This window comes from Gossypium hirsutum, chromosome A04 (genome assembly GCF_007990345.1).
Source record: "Gossypium hirsutum isolate 1008001.06 chromosome A04, Gossypium_hirsutum_v2.1, whole genome shotgun sequence".
Taxonomy (NCBI): domain Eukaryota; kingdom Viridiplantae; phylum Streptophyta; class Magnoliopsida; order Malvales; family Malvaceae; genus Gossypium; species Gossypium hirsutum.
This window is the reverse complement of record NC_053427.1, coordinates 3,359,502-3,375,298: the sequence shown is the minus strand read 5'-3', so window position 1 is coordinate 3,375,298 and position 15,797 is coordinate 3,359,502. Positions and strand designations below refer to the sequence as shown.

The window sequence follows — 15,797 nt, the reverse complement described above, 5'->3', positions numbered from 1 at the left end:
TCATTGTCTCGTTTAACTGCACTATTACGGGATCTTTTTACTTATCAAATTCCTCCAAAATATTTTATGTTCCCTAAACTGCAAAGGTATGTTATAGTTGTCGGTGACCATATGGGATATCACAAGGAGAAAACTCTTAGAACATTGACAATTGAAAGCTTATCATCTTCGTTGAGTGCATTTAACAATTTATTTTGCAATTTGGAAAAGTTGGGGTTATATAATATTAGTGGATTAAAGAACATTGTGCCAAGCATAGATAAAATGAGAGTAAATGAGTTGACTTCTCTGCACCTTAAGTTATGCACAGATATGGAATTTTTGGTTGATATAACAAGAGATCAAAGACAAACTGATGTATTCTCTAATTTGGTGGAATTAAAAATAGAAATCATGTTTTCTTTGAAAGGGTTGTACTGTGGTCTTTCTCCCTCCCATCGTGCAATTTCAAGCCTCACAAGACTAAAGATTGTGAGAATTAGATCTTGCCATAGATTGAAAACAATCTTCTCACCTTGCCTTGCTCAAAGTATGTTGTGTATACAAGAACTCTACATAAAATCTTGTGATGGACAAGAGCAAGTAATTGGTTTTGCTCGAGAAGAAGAAATGTCTAAGGTAGAGATATCTATTCTCCCCAATAATTTTGTTAATTTAGTTAACTATTTTTGCCTTTTGATATCATTTTTTATAAGATAAAAAAATGTGAAAATTATAGACCAATTTGAATTCCATCTTTTATTTAATTTATAATTAGGTTTTAATATTTTTTATAATATAATAACAAATATTTTACATGAGTGAAAATAATTTAGAAAATACATTATAATGAATATTTTAATTTTTTTTAAAGAAAAACAATAAATTGAATCTATTTGAATGAAAAAAATTCAATTTATTTATTTATTTTTGAAGTTATAAGTATTCAATATTGATCTGAACTAAGCCATTGTAACCTCTGGCTGTTGTTCAAGAGCCATGCTGTTTTGTTCCAACTTATTATTTATATACTAAAAAGAAATTGAAGCACACATATTGCATATACATGTTTTTATATTTTATTTTGTTATAATTGTGATTTATTAAAATATGAAATTGAATGTGTATTTGAGTTTAATATACAATCAATTTGTAAATCTTTCAATTAATAATTTATCGTATGCTCAATTTCTTTATAATATTAAAACAAAACATTAAAAATGAATAATTTATTGATATGTGTGTTTGAAATATGCAGAATGACTATCATCTTTATTGTTGGCCGACATTGAAAAGTCTTCACATACAATCTTGCAAAAGTTTGAAACATGTTTGTGCAAACCTTTCGACTCAAGGGTTTCAATCTTTGGAATCTCTTTACATAAGTGATTGTCATCAACTTACACAAATCTTCAACATGGAACAAAACGAGTATGGACAAGATATTGTGCTTCCTGAACTTAGATTACAGGTACTTCTATATTTAAAATTTTTGAGGTTGAACAAAAGAATTGAAGAAAATTGAAAATTGATTTGAATTGTAGTCTTCAATTCAACTTATTATTGATTTTAAATCAATTTTGGTTTCAAAATTATATTTTACATTACTATTTAAATAATAATGATTATTTAAATTTACCCTATATTATGATTCTTTTTTTTTTGGAAGGCTATCATATTATGATTTGAAAATATATGTGAGATATTAAAACTAGTGTGCATATAAATATATATTGATAGTATTGTATAATGAATTTATTTGAGTAGTGGTTAGTTCTAACTAATAAATATTATTTGTTTATAAGAACTAATAAATATTGATATCATTGTCAAAATTGAGGTGCATATGAAATGGTACCTCCATAGTAGAGATTAATATTCTTGAACTCAAAAAATTATATTCATAATTCATTGATTTTAAAGTTGAATGGGCATTAAAATTCAATCTCTCTCATAGACTATTACAATGAATGTTGTCATGATTAATGATTTTGAAGTGGTTGGAGCATCACAGCTCCAAAATATAATAAATACATCTCTTTATATTATTTTTCATATGTTTTCACAAATGATACTCCTCAATATTATTTGAAGGAATATATTTTGTATAATATCTAAACATGTGGTTCATTCATGCAGAAATATTGTTGGCCAAATTTGAGAACTCTTCGGATAAAGAATTGTCTAATATTCTCATGCTTCATTGTACAAGCTCAGTTCATGGAGGTATTATTTGTTAGAACCGTAAAAATAACATTTAATATAAAACTTTAATAAATTATGATCTATCATGTCAGATAATCAAGAATAAATAAATAAATAACTAGATGCGGAAGCATACTTGAATATATTGATTTCTTGAAATCTTAGGATCTAATGGTTTTGATCTTCCAAATTAGCACACATATAATTATGAGAAAGTGACTCTCTCTTTTCTAAAGATGTTATTATTTACTATCATAAAATGTTAGCCCAAATTATTTACTTCGTTTGCAAGTGAATTTCATTGTTCACTCTTTAAAATAAAAATGTAAAATCAAAAAATGGCCTCCCATGTTTAAATAATTTGGTTGAAATTTTAGGGGTTTAAAATTTAAAATATATCCTTTAAAAAAACCAAAGATACATTTAGTGTTGAAATGAGAAGTAGCATTCACTATTACTTGGAATATGTAAAATTATGAATATTTATGGGTAACATTTACTCTAGTGTGTTTTTGTGACATTTGTTGACATTTTTTTTTTGTGTATGCAGGAATTGAGTCTTATTAACGTGGAAAATAGCTGCCAATTATGCAAAACTGGTTTCCTTGTATTGAATGAAGATTGTATCGTAGTTGGGAATCATAAAGAAGTATTTCAAGTTAAAGGTGGGTACTCGCTCTCAAGCATAAAAAAAATTGAAGTTGAAGAATTTATTTGAAATGCGGATTATATGGAATGATTTTTCTCAAGTTGTAACCCTTGAGAACCTTACAACTCTAAAGCTAAGTGGTTGCAAGAAGGTAAGGTATATATTTTCACCTGCGATGGCTCATAGTTTATCACATTTGGTGGATCTTTGCATTGAGTGGTGTGAGGAAATAGAACGACTCATTTTAGCCAAGAATCAAGTTTCTTCATCATCATCATCAAATGGTGATACTGGCCTCGGACCTATAAACTTTCCAAATTTGACTAAATTCACTATTACAGATTGTGAAAATTTGAAAAGTCTTTTTCCTTTTGGATCTATTCCTGTTCTTCCAAAACTTGAAAGTTTCATGGTTGAAAGGAACTCTAAATTGGAACAAATATTCGAATTAGAAGATGAAACGAAAGTGGCAGCTAAAAAGGAGATGCAATTTGATAAATTAGAAAGCTTATCACTTGAAGATCTACCAGGCCTCATTCACTTCTGCCCTAAAGGATATCATTTTGTATTATCAGCATTGAGAGAGTTGGGAGTAAGATATTGCCCTAATTTGACTACCGGTTTCTTCATTGATTCACAAGAATTTGTGCATTGCAAAACCAAGGTATACTTTATTCTATGTAGTTATAATATTTACAACAAAAAGGCATGTTTTTTTACTTGAATTACCTAACTGATCTTATAAATTATAAGAAAATATTACATTACAAAGTATATATGTGTTTCTTATTTTTCCTTGATGACATGAGATTAATATATCAGTTATATATTTTTTTCCTTCACTTGTTTTTTAAGACACCCCAATTGATTGAGCAAGTTGCGATTGAAGAGTTTGCCACGGTTTCAAATGCAATTTTCTCCAAGAATATATTTTGGAGTCGGGGATTCGATGGAAGTCAACTACCACCCATTACATGAAAGAATGGATGATTTTAAGGCAGCTTTCAAAGCCATGTTATATATATCAGTAGGTGGAGGTCTATGTTGTTCAGATTTTTTTGGTTTAGTGTCTAATATAATTTGTGTTTAACACAAGTTTATTGAATTTTTGTAAGGTTTTTTTTTATATATTTAAAGGATCATATATATTTATTCATATCCAAATGAACATGAATGCAAAATGGAAAATGAAGATTCGAAGCATGACACAGCAAATTAAAACAAAGTCATCATGGAAGTTTTTCTCAACGAGTTAAATAATATATTTTAGTTTCATTTGATGGAAATACGGCAAGGCGCAGCCATAAAATATTTTTAGGGGTCGAAATTAAATTGTAATTTTTACGATAGTAAAAATACAAATTCACCATTTTAATAGTTTATATCTTTATAATTTTTATAGGATTAAATCATTTTTTATCAATTTTTTATAGGATTCACTTCATCAAACTCTTATCTATGGTTAAATTTTATTATTAGTTTTTAGAGTAAACTATTGAAATAGTTATTTTTGTTTATTCTGGGTTACATTTTAGTTATTCATGTTTAAAATGTTATATTTTAGTCACTTACATTATTGTGTTGTGACATTTTAGTTAATGAGCTGTCAACGGTGTAACGGTAAGCTCACATGGCACGTTAAATTATAATTTCAAACAAAAAATTTAGGTTAATTTATACAATCAATCCTCTTTTTTTTTAAGCAATTTAAATTTTTTTCTTTTATGTTCTATTAACTTCATTTTTTTTCTTCTCTCTCTGTTTCCCTCACTTCTCCATTTCTTTTAACGTAATTTTTCCATGTTTTTCATTTGTTAAAACTAATCCAAAAGTTCGCCTCACAGGAAAAAATTAAATTGTTCAAAAAAATAAAAGTATAAGGATTAATTTTAACAAATAGAAAACATAGAAAAAATACGTTAAAAGAAATAGAGAAGGGAGAAAAACAAAGGGAGTAATAGAAGAGAATGAAAAAAAAAGTTAAAAAAACATAAAAAAATTAAATTGTTAAAAATGAAAAAATATAGGGACCAATTGTAGAACTTAACCTAAATTTTTTGTTTAAAATGATGATCTAACGTTACTGTTATACTGTTAACAACAATTAACGGCTCAGTGACTAAAATATTACAACACAATCTAATATTTTAAATATAAGTGACTAAAATATAACTTGAGGCAAACACAAGTGACTATTTTGATAGTTTACTCTAGTTTTTAAGTTCCATATTTAAATTTTATACTTTATTTTTATTATTTTTAGTTTTTAATTTTTTGATACAAGGTCCAAAACCATATTAAATAGGTGTCTGATAAGAATTTTAACCATTGCTCCATTCAAGTCAAGACTTCAAATGGTAATTATTAAATTCATTAGGTTAACTTATGCTATTTTAAAAATTGACACGACAAACATATTAGAGTTAACTGTAACAATAATCACACAACTATGCTCATGTTCCTAATTTTAATCACCCACCATTAAATTGGTAATAACTTATTTATTAGGTGATATTTATACACCATAACTAAGCAAAGGAAGCAGGTAAGGTAAAAGTAGTAAAAAGTAAGAGCGCAAACTCATCAATTATTCATCAAAAAATAACAAGGTGAAGAATTCATCAACAATACCTAAAAAGTGGTGAAGAAACAGACAATCTCCATAATTAATTACTCTCTTTTCTTTTCTTCAACTATTTGAGGAGAGCTAGCAAAGCAAAGTAAACTCAAATCAATTGCGTCAACTAACAATTTCACCATCAATAATTCATCGACAATGGCTGTCCCACTAGCGAAAGTGATGAAGAAACCCACAATCTTTACATCACGACTTGTCATCGTCACTCATAAAATTAGTCTACTCTCTATTCTTTCCTTCAATTATTTGAGGAGCGCAAAGCAAAGTAAACTCAAATTAATGGCCACAACTAACAATTTCACCACTTTAAATATGCAATTAAGGGAAAAAAAACAAAAAACCTGCTTTCAAATCCATTGTTTTTTCATCATCCGAAGTGTTTTTTGCTTTCAAATTCTCAAATCTGTGTTTCTGATCGTTTTCACTCTTTGTTTTTCAGTTTTCAGATTTTCTTGTATCGTCTTAGTTAAGGAAAAAAAAAACTTTCTTTTATTTCTGAAAACCAATCTTTCTTCATATCTTGATTTCCGCTTGGCAAAAGAAACAGTGCAGAGGATAGTTCAGTGAAGGTAAGTCTTGAGGAACTGCTCCTCATCTTCCTTGTTATATATTTTCATCTTTTTGTTGAATTCCATTCAGTTTGTGTTGGTGTGGATCTCTATTTTATTTATTGGCCTTCACAATTTTCTATTCCCTGCTCTAAATTACTCTTTTTATCTTTTACAGCTAGTTATTTCTCTGAAGCTCTTTTTACTTTCTGGTATTCACAGACAGAAAGAGATCAGGTAAGTTCAAGAGTAATTTCTAGCTTCTTCAATAATAATCGCTTTGGTTTACAACAATAATTACAGCTTCTTAATTGCTAGCTTCCATTCCATTTTTTTTGTCACAATTGATAATCTTCTTACTAATAACCAAAGTTTTTGTTCAACCTCATCAGACCATCAACAAAAATGGCCGAATCTGTTGCCTCTGCTGCTGTCGAAAATATGACAAACCAGGCAATGGAATGCGCATCACCCTATCTCCGTTACTTTTTCTGTTATGGACAGATTGTTCAAGATTTCACGAATCAACGAAACGCACTTAAATTGAGGAAACAGAGGGTGGACACTCGTGTCGATGAGGCTAAAAGGCAAATTGAGGTCATCTATGAGGACGTTGAGGACTGGCTTAAAAGGGCTGAGAAAGAACTGGAACAAACCCAGAACTTGCAAGATGAAATAGATCGCGTCAAGTGTTTCAAATGGTGTCCTCAATGGGGCTGGCGATACTGCTTAAGTAAGAAACTGGCAGAGAAGACTCCTATTATCTCTAAACTTTTACAGACTTCTAACTTTGCACAGGTGGGCTCTGGCGGTTCTCTTCAAGGAATAGAGTTCATCACATCCACGCATTTCATGGACTCTAAATCTTCAAAATCAGCTTTGAACCAGATCATGGAGGCTATGAAAGCTGTCAACATGATCGGACTGTACGGAATGCCAGGAGTTGGTAAGACAACTTTAGCCCAAGAAGTTGGGAAGCATGCTGGAGAACGAAAGCTCTTTGATAAAGTTGTGATGTTTACTATGTCTCAAAATCCAAACATCAACAGTATTCAAGATAAAGTTGCAGATGTTTTTGGTTTAAAATTTCAAACAAGTAGCCGAGAAGGAAGAGCAGAAGAGCTATTCAAGAGTATGCAACGCGTGAACAAAATCCTCGTAATTGTCGACGATCTCTGGGAAGAATTCGAATTGAAGATTATCGGAATTCCATTCGGTGATGACCACAAGGGTTGTAAAATTCTTCTGACTACACGTCGTCAACAAGTCTGCACTAAAATGAACTGTCAGAAGGAAATTCAACTTGGCATCTTATCCGAAGACGAAGCATGGGTTTTATTTCGGGATCAAGCTGGTTTAGAAGGTAACAGTTCCGCCTTGAATAATGAAGCCAAAAAGGTTGCTGCTCAATGTAAGGGATTGCCTCTTGCAATTGTTGTCGTGGCCAAAGCTGTTAAAGGTGAGGGTTTAGATTTAAATGGGTGGAAAGCCGTAAATCAGAGATTCAAGGACTCAAGGCATTTGGATAATGAAGATTTCGGAGATGTCCTCCAGCCTCTTAAGCTTAGCTACGATTATTTGAAGAAAGGCAATAACCAAATGACTGAAAATGACATCCAAATATGTTTCTTACTGTGTTCCCTTTTTCCTGAAGATACTGAAATACCTATTGAGATATTGATTATGTGCGGAATTGGAGTAGGATTGTTCCCTAATGCTAACTCGATTGAAGATAAAAGGAATGAAATGGTTATGGCACTTAAAAAACTCCAAAAATCTGGCTTGTTATTGGGAACTGATGATGCAAAAAGGATAAGAATGCATGATGTGGTTCGAGATTTTGCTCATTGGCTAACATCAACCGGAGAAAATAGGTTCATGGTAAAAGATAAGTTGAAAAAATGGCCTGATATGGTTGAAAGTTTTGAATGTTATACTGCAATCGCTTTATGGAATTGTAGTAGTAACATAAAATTTCCTGACAAAGTGGAATTTTCAAAGCTCAAGACTTTGTTTCTCAAGGGGGAGTGGAAGTGGAGGCGGGATGATTTCCTAGTGGTTTCCAGTACATTTTTTGAAGAAATGAAAGCCCTCCAAGTTTTATTTCTCCAACATGTCAGTTTCTCAGCAAAAAGATTCCCTTCCTTACCGAATCTCAAAACTTTGTGTTGTGTTCGTTGTGAGCTTAAAATCTTCCCATCATCACTGACAAATCTTGAGATTCTTGCATTGTTTGAAACTAAAATTTTTGGGATAAGTGAAAAATTAGTGAAATTGCCTACACTGAAGTATTTACGTCTTTCAGGAGTTCAATTTTATGAGGAATCAGAAATCAAAATCCACCCAAGCTTGCTATCAAGGTAATCTTCTTTTTTATCATATCCGTATTTCTTTTGAAATCATTTATTTTCCTATTAATTACTTTAATAGGTATTTTTTTTTTAGAATACTAGTTTTAACACATAATCCTTGCACGTGGAGATATCACAATATATATTTCAAATATTCAACTTAATAAATATTTAAAAAAAATAACTTAAAGGTTAGCCCTTAACATTTGCTTGATTTATCAATTTAGTCTTTATTCTTTTCTTTTTTTAGTTAAATTTTGTTTTGAACCTTTTAAAAAAAGTCGAATTTGAGCATCAACTTTTTAAAATGTGTTAGAATTATTTTTATAACGGAAATACTAACTAAAATGTTAAGTTTTTAAACATGAAAGTCCGCATTTATGCTATTTTTTTATAGTTTTTGAATTTCAAAATTTTTTATTTTTTGAATACTTTTATAAATTTTAAAGTATTTTGTTTACTTGATATACAAGATATATAATGTAATTTCTGCATGAAGTATACATTCATGTACTAACATGTGAACCAATAAATTCTTTTATTAATAATGATCAAGTAAATATGAAATATTCAATAAAATATTAATTAAGGAAGTTTAATACAGTAAACACTTCAAACTTTAATAGATCATCAAAATTAATAAATTCTTTCCAATATAACTATACAAAATTAATATACAAAATTACTCGAAGTTTAATTTAATAAAAAAAGCTAATTAAGGAATTTTACTTTATTTCAAAATTATATGATTTAATCTTTTTGCATAAAAAATAAAAATGTGTTTTTTTAAACACAAATAATTGACTCACATAAGAGTTTTTTTTTCTTTTTTGGACCTTATATTTATGTCACATAACTTGATATTAATGCTGCTTTTTTTATGAATATAACAGGTTGACTTCGTTGCAAGAGTTACATGTGCATAGCCAAAACACTATCAACTTATTGGAGTTGAATTCATTGTCTTGTTTAACTGCGCTATCATTGAGACTTTCTACTGATCAATTTTCTCAAGAAGATTTTGTGTTCCCTAAACTACAAATGTACACTATAGTTGTAAATGAGCATTTTTCCTATGAGTCGGCGCTTAGAACATTGAAAATTTGTAACTTCCCATCCTCATTCAGTGCATTTAACAATTTATTTTACAATGTGGAAAAGTTGAAGTTACAGAATGTTAGAGGACAAAAGAACATCGTGCCAAGCATAGGTGAAATGGGAGTAAATGAGTTGACTTCTTTGGAGCTTGAATCTTGCTATGATATGGAATTCTTGACTGTTATAACAAGGGATCAAGGGCCAAGTGTTGCATTCTCCAATTTGGTGGAATTATATATACAAAGCATGGGTTCATTGAAAGGGTTGTGCTACGGTCATTCTCCGACTAGGTTCTTGCAAAACCTTAAGCAAGTGATCATCAAAAAATGTGAGCAGTTACAAGTGATATTTCAAATTGATGAACTTTCTGAAAAGGTGCAATGTCAGATACCACTTCTCTCAAATTTAACAATATTGAATCTAGATTCATTGCCGAACTTGGAGAGCATATGGAAATTAAATCCATCACATCAAGAAATTGTAAGCCTCACGAGACTAAAGGTTGTAACAATTTCAGGTTGCGATAAACTAAAAACAATCTTCACAACTTGCCAAGCTCTAAGTATGTTGCATCTACAAGAGCTCACCATAAGGTACTGCGATAAAGTAGAGCAAGTCATTGGTTTTGTCCAAGAAGAAGAGATTATTGAGGTACGGATACCTATTCTCTCCAAACTTTTTAATCTTCTTAATTCTTTTAGCTTTTTGATAGCACCTTTCAGGGATGAGACAAATTGCAAGAAAACCAAAAACTGGCTTGAAGTGAACTGATTGGTTTAGTATTTATTGAGTTTAGATTCTTATATTATTTGTGTATTTGGTTTGTTGGAAGTGTAGTGGCCACTAAAGAAATTTACTTTTATTACTCAAAATAAATTCACCAACGCAAAATAAAAATATATTTTCCTCCCCCTCTCAATTACTACCTAACTAGTTATACATTCACCATTCACTCTTTGCTTATTTCTACTCTCATGCACACAAACTCACACACCTTTGTTTTGTTGCATACTATTTAGAAAACATGTTTTTTATTTATTAAAAATTTTAATTTGTTAAGTAATTTAATTAAAGTTAAATTAAGTTAGAGAATATATTAAATAAGGATGAATGCATAATAAGACTTTTTACATTTTTAAAAGTTGATGATGTGGCCTTTTATTGTTGGTGCCTGAATATTATATATTTTAGGATTATCTTAATATAATTGATTCCCTTTCTAATTTTTATCGATTTTTTTAATTTTTATAATAGTGATTTATTGAATTTTGAAGTTGTAACAACCAAACCGCTGTAACCTCTGGCTTTTGTTCAAGAGCCATGCTATTTTTGTTCCAACTTATTAGTTGTATACTAAAAAAAAATCTAAGTATAAATATTGCATATTCGTGTTTTAATATTTTATTTTGTTATAATTGTGATCTATTAAATTCTAAAGTTGAATGTATATTCGAGTCAATTTTTATATTGATATGTCTATAATATTAAAATAAAACATTAAAAATAAATAACTTAGTAAGATGTGCGTTTGAAACATGCAGAATGATTGTCCTTTTTGTTGCTGGCCGAAATTGGAAATTCTTCGAATAAAATTTTGCCAATGGTTGAAATATGTTTATGTAAACACTTCGACTCTGGGGCGTCAATCCTTGAAATCTGTTTCTATAGAAAGTTGTCCTGAATTTATACAATTCTTCAATATGGAACAAAATAAGTATGGACAACATATTCTGCATCGTGGACTTGGATCACAGGTACTTCTATGTTTACTTTTTTTTTTTTAAATTTGAAGAAAATTGAAAATTGATTTGAATTGTAGTGTTCAATTCAATTTTTTATTGAATTTAAATCAAAATTTGATTTTAATCAATTGTAATGTAGTATATTATGATTTGATAATATATGTGAGATATTAAAAGTAAATATATATTGATATCATTGTATAATGAATTTATTTTAGTGGCTGGTTTTAACTAATAAATATTATTTAATGACAGGAATCTTTTGTAAATTTAACTCATTTAGAGTTAACTTCAATTGCATTGTTGAATTTCAAATATCTCTTTTCGGAATTCACTGCTCGGACTTTGGAGCATTTGAAATTTCTCATGATTCGGGATTGCTCCTTTTTGGAACATTTAATCGAAGAAGTGGAAAAGGTGGATGAAATATATGTTTCAAACATGAAAAATCATTATCCCCTGTTTTGGCCAAAACTGGAAAGTGTCCATATAGAATATTGTGAAAACTTGAAATATTTGTGTTCAAGTACATTGGCTCAAAGGCTTCCCAACCTGAATTGTATCAGTATATTAGATTGTCCTCGACTTATACAAGTCTTCAACATGGAAACAAATAAGGATGATTTTGAATTACAGGTACTTTTCTATATTTTTGCTTGTTTGTTTTTGGACTCAAATCATTTTTTATGTTCATAAAATAATTAATATTTCAACTTTATTTTAAAAATTTTAAATTTATCAATTGCATGTTAATTTGCAACTTATCAAAATTCGTTTGTGAAGACTTAATATTTTTATTCAAAACTTTTCAAATATAGGATTGGACCGAAAAAATTTATATTCATGATTCGTTTATTTTAAAATTGAATGAGCATTAGAATTATATCTCTCTCATTAGCAATTACAATGAATATTGTATTTTTATTGTTCTATAGTCATGATTAATGATTTTGAAGCAGTTGTTGTATAGAGTTAAGTATGTTCAAAGATGAAATTATTTCTTTTTCATATGTTTTGATAAATAAATTATTTATAACTTAAATTGTGTTTTATAAATAATATTTCTCAATTTTATTTAAACAAATATATTATGTATAATATCTAAATATGTGGTTCATTCATGCAGAATCATTGCTGGCCAAAATTGGAAACTCTTGATATAGTAAATTGCCAAATATTGAAATATGTGTTACCAAACACTCTACTTAATGTGCCCTTTCTGCAATATTTAACAGTGATAAATTGTCCCCAATTCTCATGCTTCATTGTACAAGCTCCGCTAATAAAGGTATTATTTAAATTGTTTACATTTTGTATATGGATTAGAGAAGTAGTATTCTCTATTACTTGGAATATGTAAAAATATGAATACTTACGGGTAACATTTACTCCAGTGTGTTTTTATGACATTTGTTAGGATTTCTATGTGTACGCAGGAATTGGTTCTTAGAGACGTGGGAAATAGCCACCAATTATGCAACATTGATGTTCATGTATTGAATAAAGATTGTATAGTAGTTGGGAATCATGAAGAAGTATTTCAAGTTCAAGGTGGATACTCGTTCTCAAGCATAAAAGAATTATACTTGACCAATTTATTGGAAGTACGGATTATATGGAATGATTTTGCTCAAGTTGTAACCCTTAATAACCTTACATCTCTAAAGGTAAGTGATTGCAAGAAGTTAAGATATATATTTTCACCTACGAATGCTCGCAGTTTATCACGTTTGATGTATCTTTGCATCAAGGGGTGTGATGAATTAGAACAAATCATTTTAGCCAAGGATCAAGTTTCTTCTTCTTCATCAAATGCTGATATTGGCCTCCAACCTCTAAGCTTTCCAAATTTGACTCAGATCATAGTTACAAATTGTGGAAATTTGAAAAGTCTCTTTCCTTTTGGATTTGTTCCTGTTCTTCCAAAACTTGAAAGTCTAGAATTGAAAAGGAACTCTAAATTGGAACAAGTATTCAAATTAGAAAACGAAGTGGAAATGGCAGGTGAAGAGGAGACGAAATTTGATAAATTAGAAAGGTTAACACTTGAAGAGCTACCAAGTCTCATTCACTTCTGTCCCAAAGGATGTCATTTTGTATTGCCAGCATTGATAGAATTGGAAGTAAAAGATTGCCCTAAGTTGACTACTAGTTTCTTCGTTGATTCACAAAAATTTGTGCATTGCATAACAAAGGTATAGACCCTGCAATCCTTTAATCTTACTTTGTTCTATGTAGTTATAACAATTACAACAAAAGGCATAAAATTTTTACTTAAATTACTTAACTAATCTAGTAAATTATTATATGTTTCTTATTTTTTCCTTGATGACATGAGATTAAAATTCCAGTTATAATATTTTCTTCAATTGTTTTTTAAGATACCCCAATTGGTTAAGCAAGATGCGATTGAAGAGACTGTCACTGATGCAATTTTCAACAAGAATATAAATTGGAGCCACTGGGGTGGGAGTCAACTACCACACATTACATGAAAGAATGGATTTTTTTAGAACAGCTTTCAAAGCCATGTTACATAAATCAATAGGTGAAGATCTATATATTGTTTGGATTTTTGTTGTTTAAGTGTCTAATATAAGTTCTATCTAACATGAGTTTATTGATTTTTGTTAAGGTTTTTTTTAATATATTTAGAAGATAATATATACCCATATCCAAATGGACATGAATGCAAAATGGAAAATGAAGATTCGAAGTATCATAAGTTCAAATATATCAACTAAATGCAGGTAAAAACATGGTTTTCGATTTAAATTTTTAGTTTGTTTTTCTTTTCTAAATTTACCTATGTAATAACCAAATATAGTGTGATTCACCTGTGTTTATTTTTATTATTTTGTTAAAAATAGGTGTGTTGATAGCTTTGTTTCTAATTGGTATAAAAGTTTACTTTAATGGAGTTGTGAAGCAAAAGGATGTATCGTCTCTTACTTCCAACTAATAATTTAGTTAATTATAGTTAAGTTGCATCTTTAATTTACACCCTAGTAAACCATTGTAGTGTTTGGACTGATGCATTTTAACAAGTATTATTAACTTATTATTATGCTTCTATTTTTAATAGTTTTACATATATAATCTAATCCAATGATATTTCTCCCCGAAAGTAAAGTCATGATCAGCTTATTATCTATCTATTAGCCCAAACTAGTACCTATATAGGATTTTATACACATAAGATTGGTCGAGATGACAATGTATCCCTATGACCACTAATCACTTGCCATGTTCCCATGATCTTACCTTTCAGTTATTAAAATACCCCTATCATTTAATTAGAATGATTAGAAAGCCCTAAACTCCATATGCTCAAGGCTTAGTGCAATACAGGGGCATCTGTGCTTTTCTAAAAGCATGACACGATAGATTAGAACAAAGTCATCATGGAACTTTTTCTCAACGAGTTCAAGAATATGTTTCAATTTCAATTGATGGAAAAAGGGGAACAACCACTAAGGAAGGTTGCCAAAGCAGTAAAGTGGTGGTGCAAGCTCAAAGGGAAGTAAGTGCATATTTGTGTCTTAGTTTCCACGTATACCTATGAACTACTGTCAAAACACCAAAGTTTACTAACAATTATTTCAAGCACTTGGTGAATTTTCAGACTCTTGAAAAATATGAAATTGAAGACCCTTCAGCTGAAACACCTCTTCAACTCCACAATTGTTAAGTTTTACATCTTCCAAATTTAGGAAGTGGTCTCCTTGTGTTTTAGACAGTTGAGTATTATTCTTCTCATCATGAAGACTTAACTTCTGTGTAAACAAAAGTCCAGTTGATTATATCAGTAAGCAATTAAAAAATTATTGAAGTCTGCAATTACCATATCCTCTTCAGTTACAGTGTTTGTTTCATCTTTATGTCCGAATACATGCTCTAATTTAGACAATTCTTCCACTTTGAACTCTTCGAGTATTGGAAGACAGAGAGAAGCACTTAAAGGAAAGACACATTCTAATTTGTTGCAGTTGTTGATCCATATTATTGTCAAGTTAGGAAAGCTTATTTGTCGTCGAAGACCATTTGAAGATGATAGAGAAGTTTGATACTTGAAAATGATTTGGTCCAGTTCATTACCTCATCACAAATTTAGGTCTTTCAATTGCAGAAAATTTGGAGAAAACATGGGTGTGAAGATATGTCTTAGTCTCTTGCAATCAACTATTTCAAGATGAGTAAGATTTTGAAGTACTTGCAACTCTTGCATATCCTTCAAATGTAGTTTCTCCAGACTTGAGACAAGGAACCTGCCTTCAAGTTGAACACTTATACACAGTTCCCAATTGTTATATACTCCATATGCATTGACCTGTGTCTCCCATGGAAGCTAACTCCATTGCTTTGTTAACAGCTATTTCCAACTTTCGAGAGCCATAATTTATGTCAAATAGTTTAGTGTAGTTCAATGTCAGAACAAAATGTGTTACATAGAAAAGAAAAGGGTACTATTAAAAGAATACAATTCCTCAGATAATATATACTGTTTAAGTTAATCATAATTTATAAATGATTCACTAATTATATTTTCATCAGTTTCTAGCATGTCAAAAAGAACATAAATTAGAA

General features: G+C 29.8%; 1 protein-coding gene across 7 annotated transcripts; it reads left to right on the top strand.

Annotated features, from left to right (window-relative positions):
* The first annotated feature begins 5,709 nt into the window (after positions 1-5,709).
* Positions 5,710-15,688, top strand: LOC107899203 (probable disease resistance protein At4g27220). 7 transcript variants are annotated; one of them, XM_041110750.1, is made up of 11 exons: positions 5,713-6,040; positions 6,198-6,256; positions 6,412-8,379; positions 9,264-10,119; positions 11,010-11,222; positions 11,466-11,846; positions 12,337-12,498; positions 12,647-13,405; positions 13,592-13,758; positions 13,846-13,960; positions 14,562-15,688. In XM_041110750.1, exons 3-9 carry the CDS (start codon positions 6,425-6,427, stop codon positions 13,703-13,705), a joined length of 4,440 nt encoding a protein of 1,479 aa, XP_040966684.1. In that variant the 5' UTR covers positions 5,713-6,040; positions 6,198-6,256; positions 6,412-6,424; the 3' UTR covers positions 13,706-13,758; positions 13,846-13,960; positions 14,562-15,688. The 7 variants fall into 7 exon arrangements, with proteins under 7 accessions (XP_040966689.1, XP_040966684.1, XP_040966686.1 ...); XM_041110752.1 differs by lacking the exon at positions 14,562-15,688 and having other exon boundaries at positions 6,412-6,752; positions 6,843-8,379; positions 13,846-14,184; XM_041110753.1 differs by lacking the exon at positions 14,562-15,688 and having other exon boundaries at positions 9,264-9,796; positions 9,986-10,119; positions 13,846-14,184.
* The last annotated feature ends 109 nt before the right edge of the window (positions 15,689-15,797 follow it).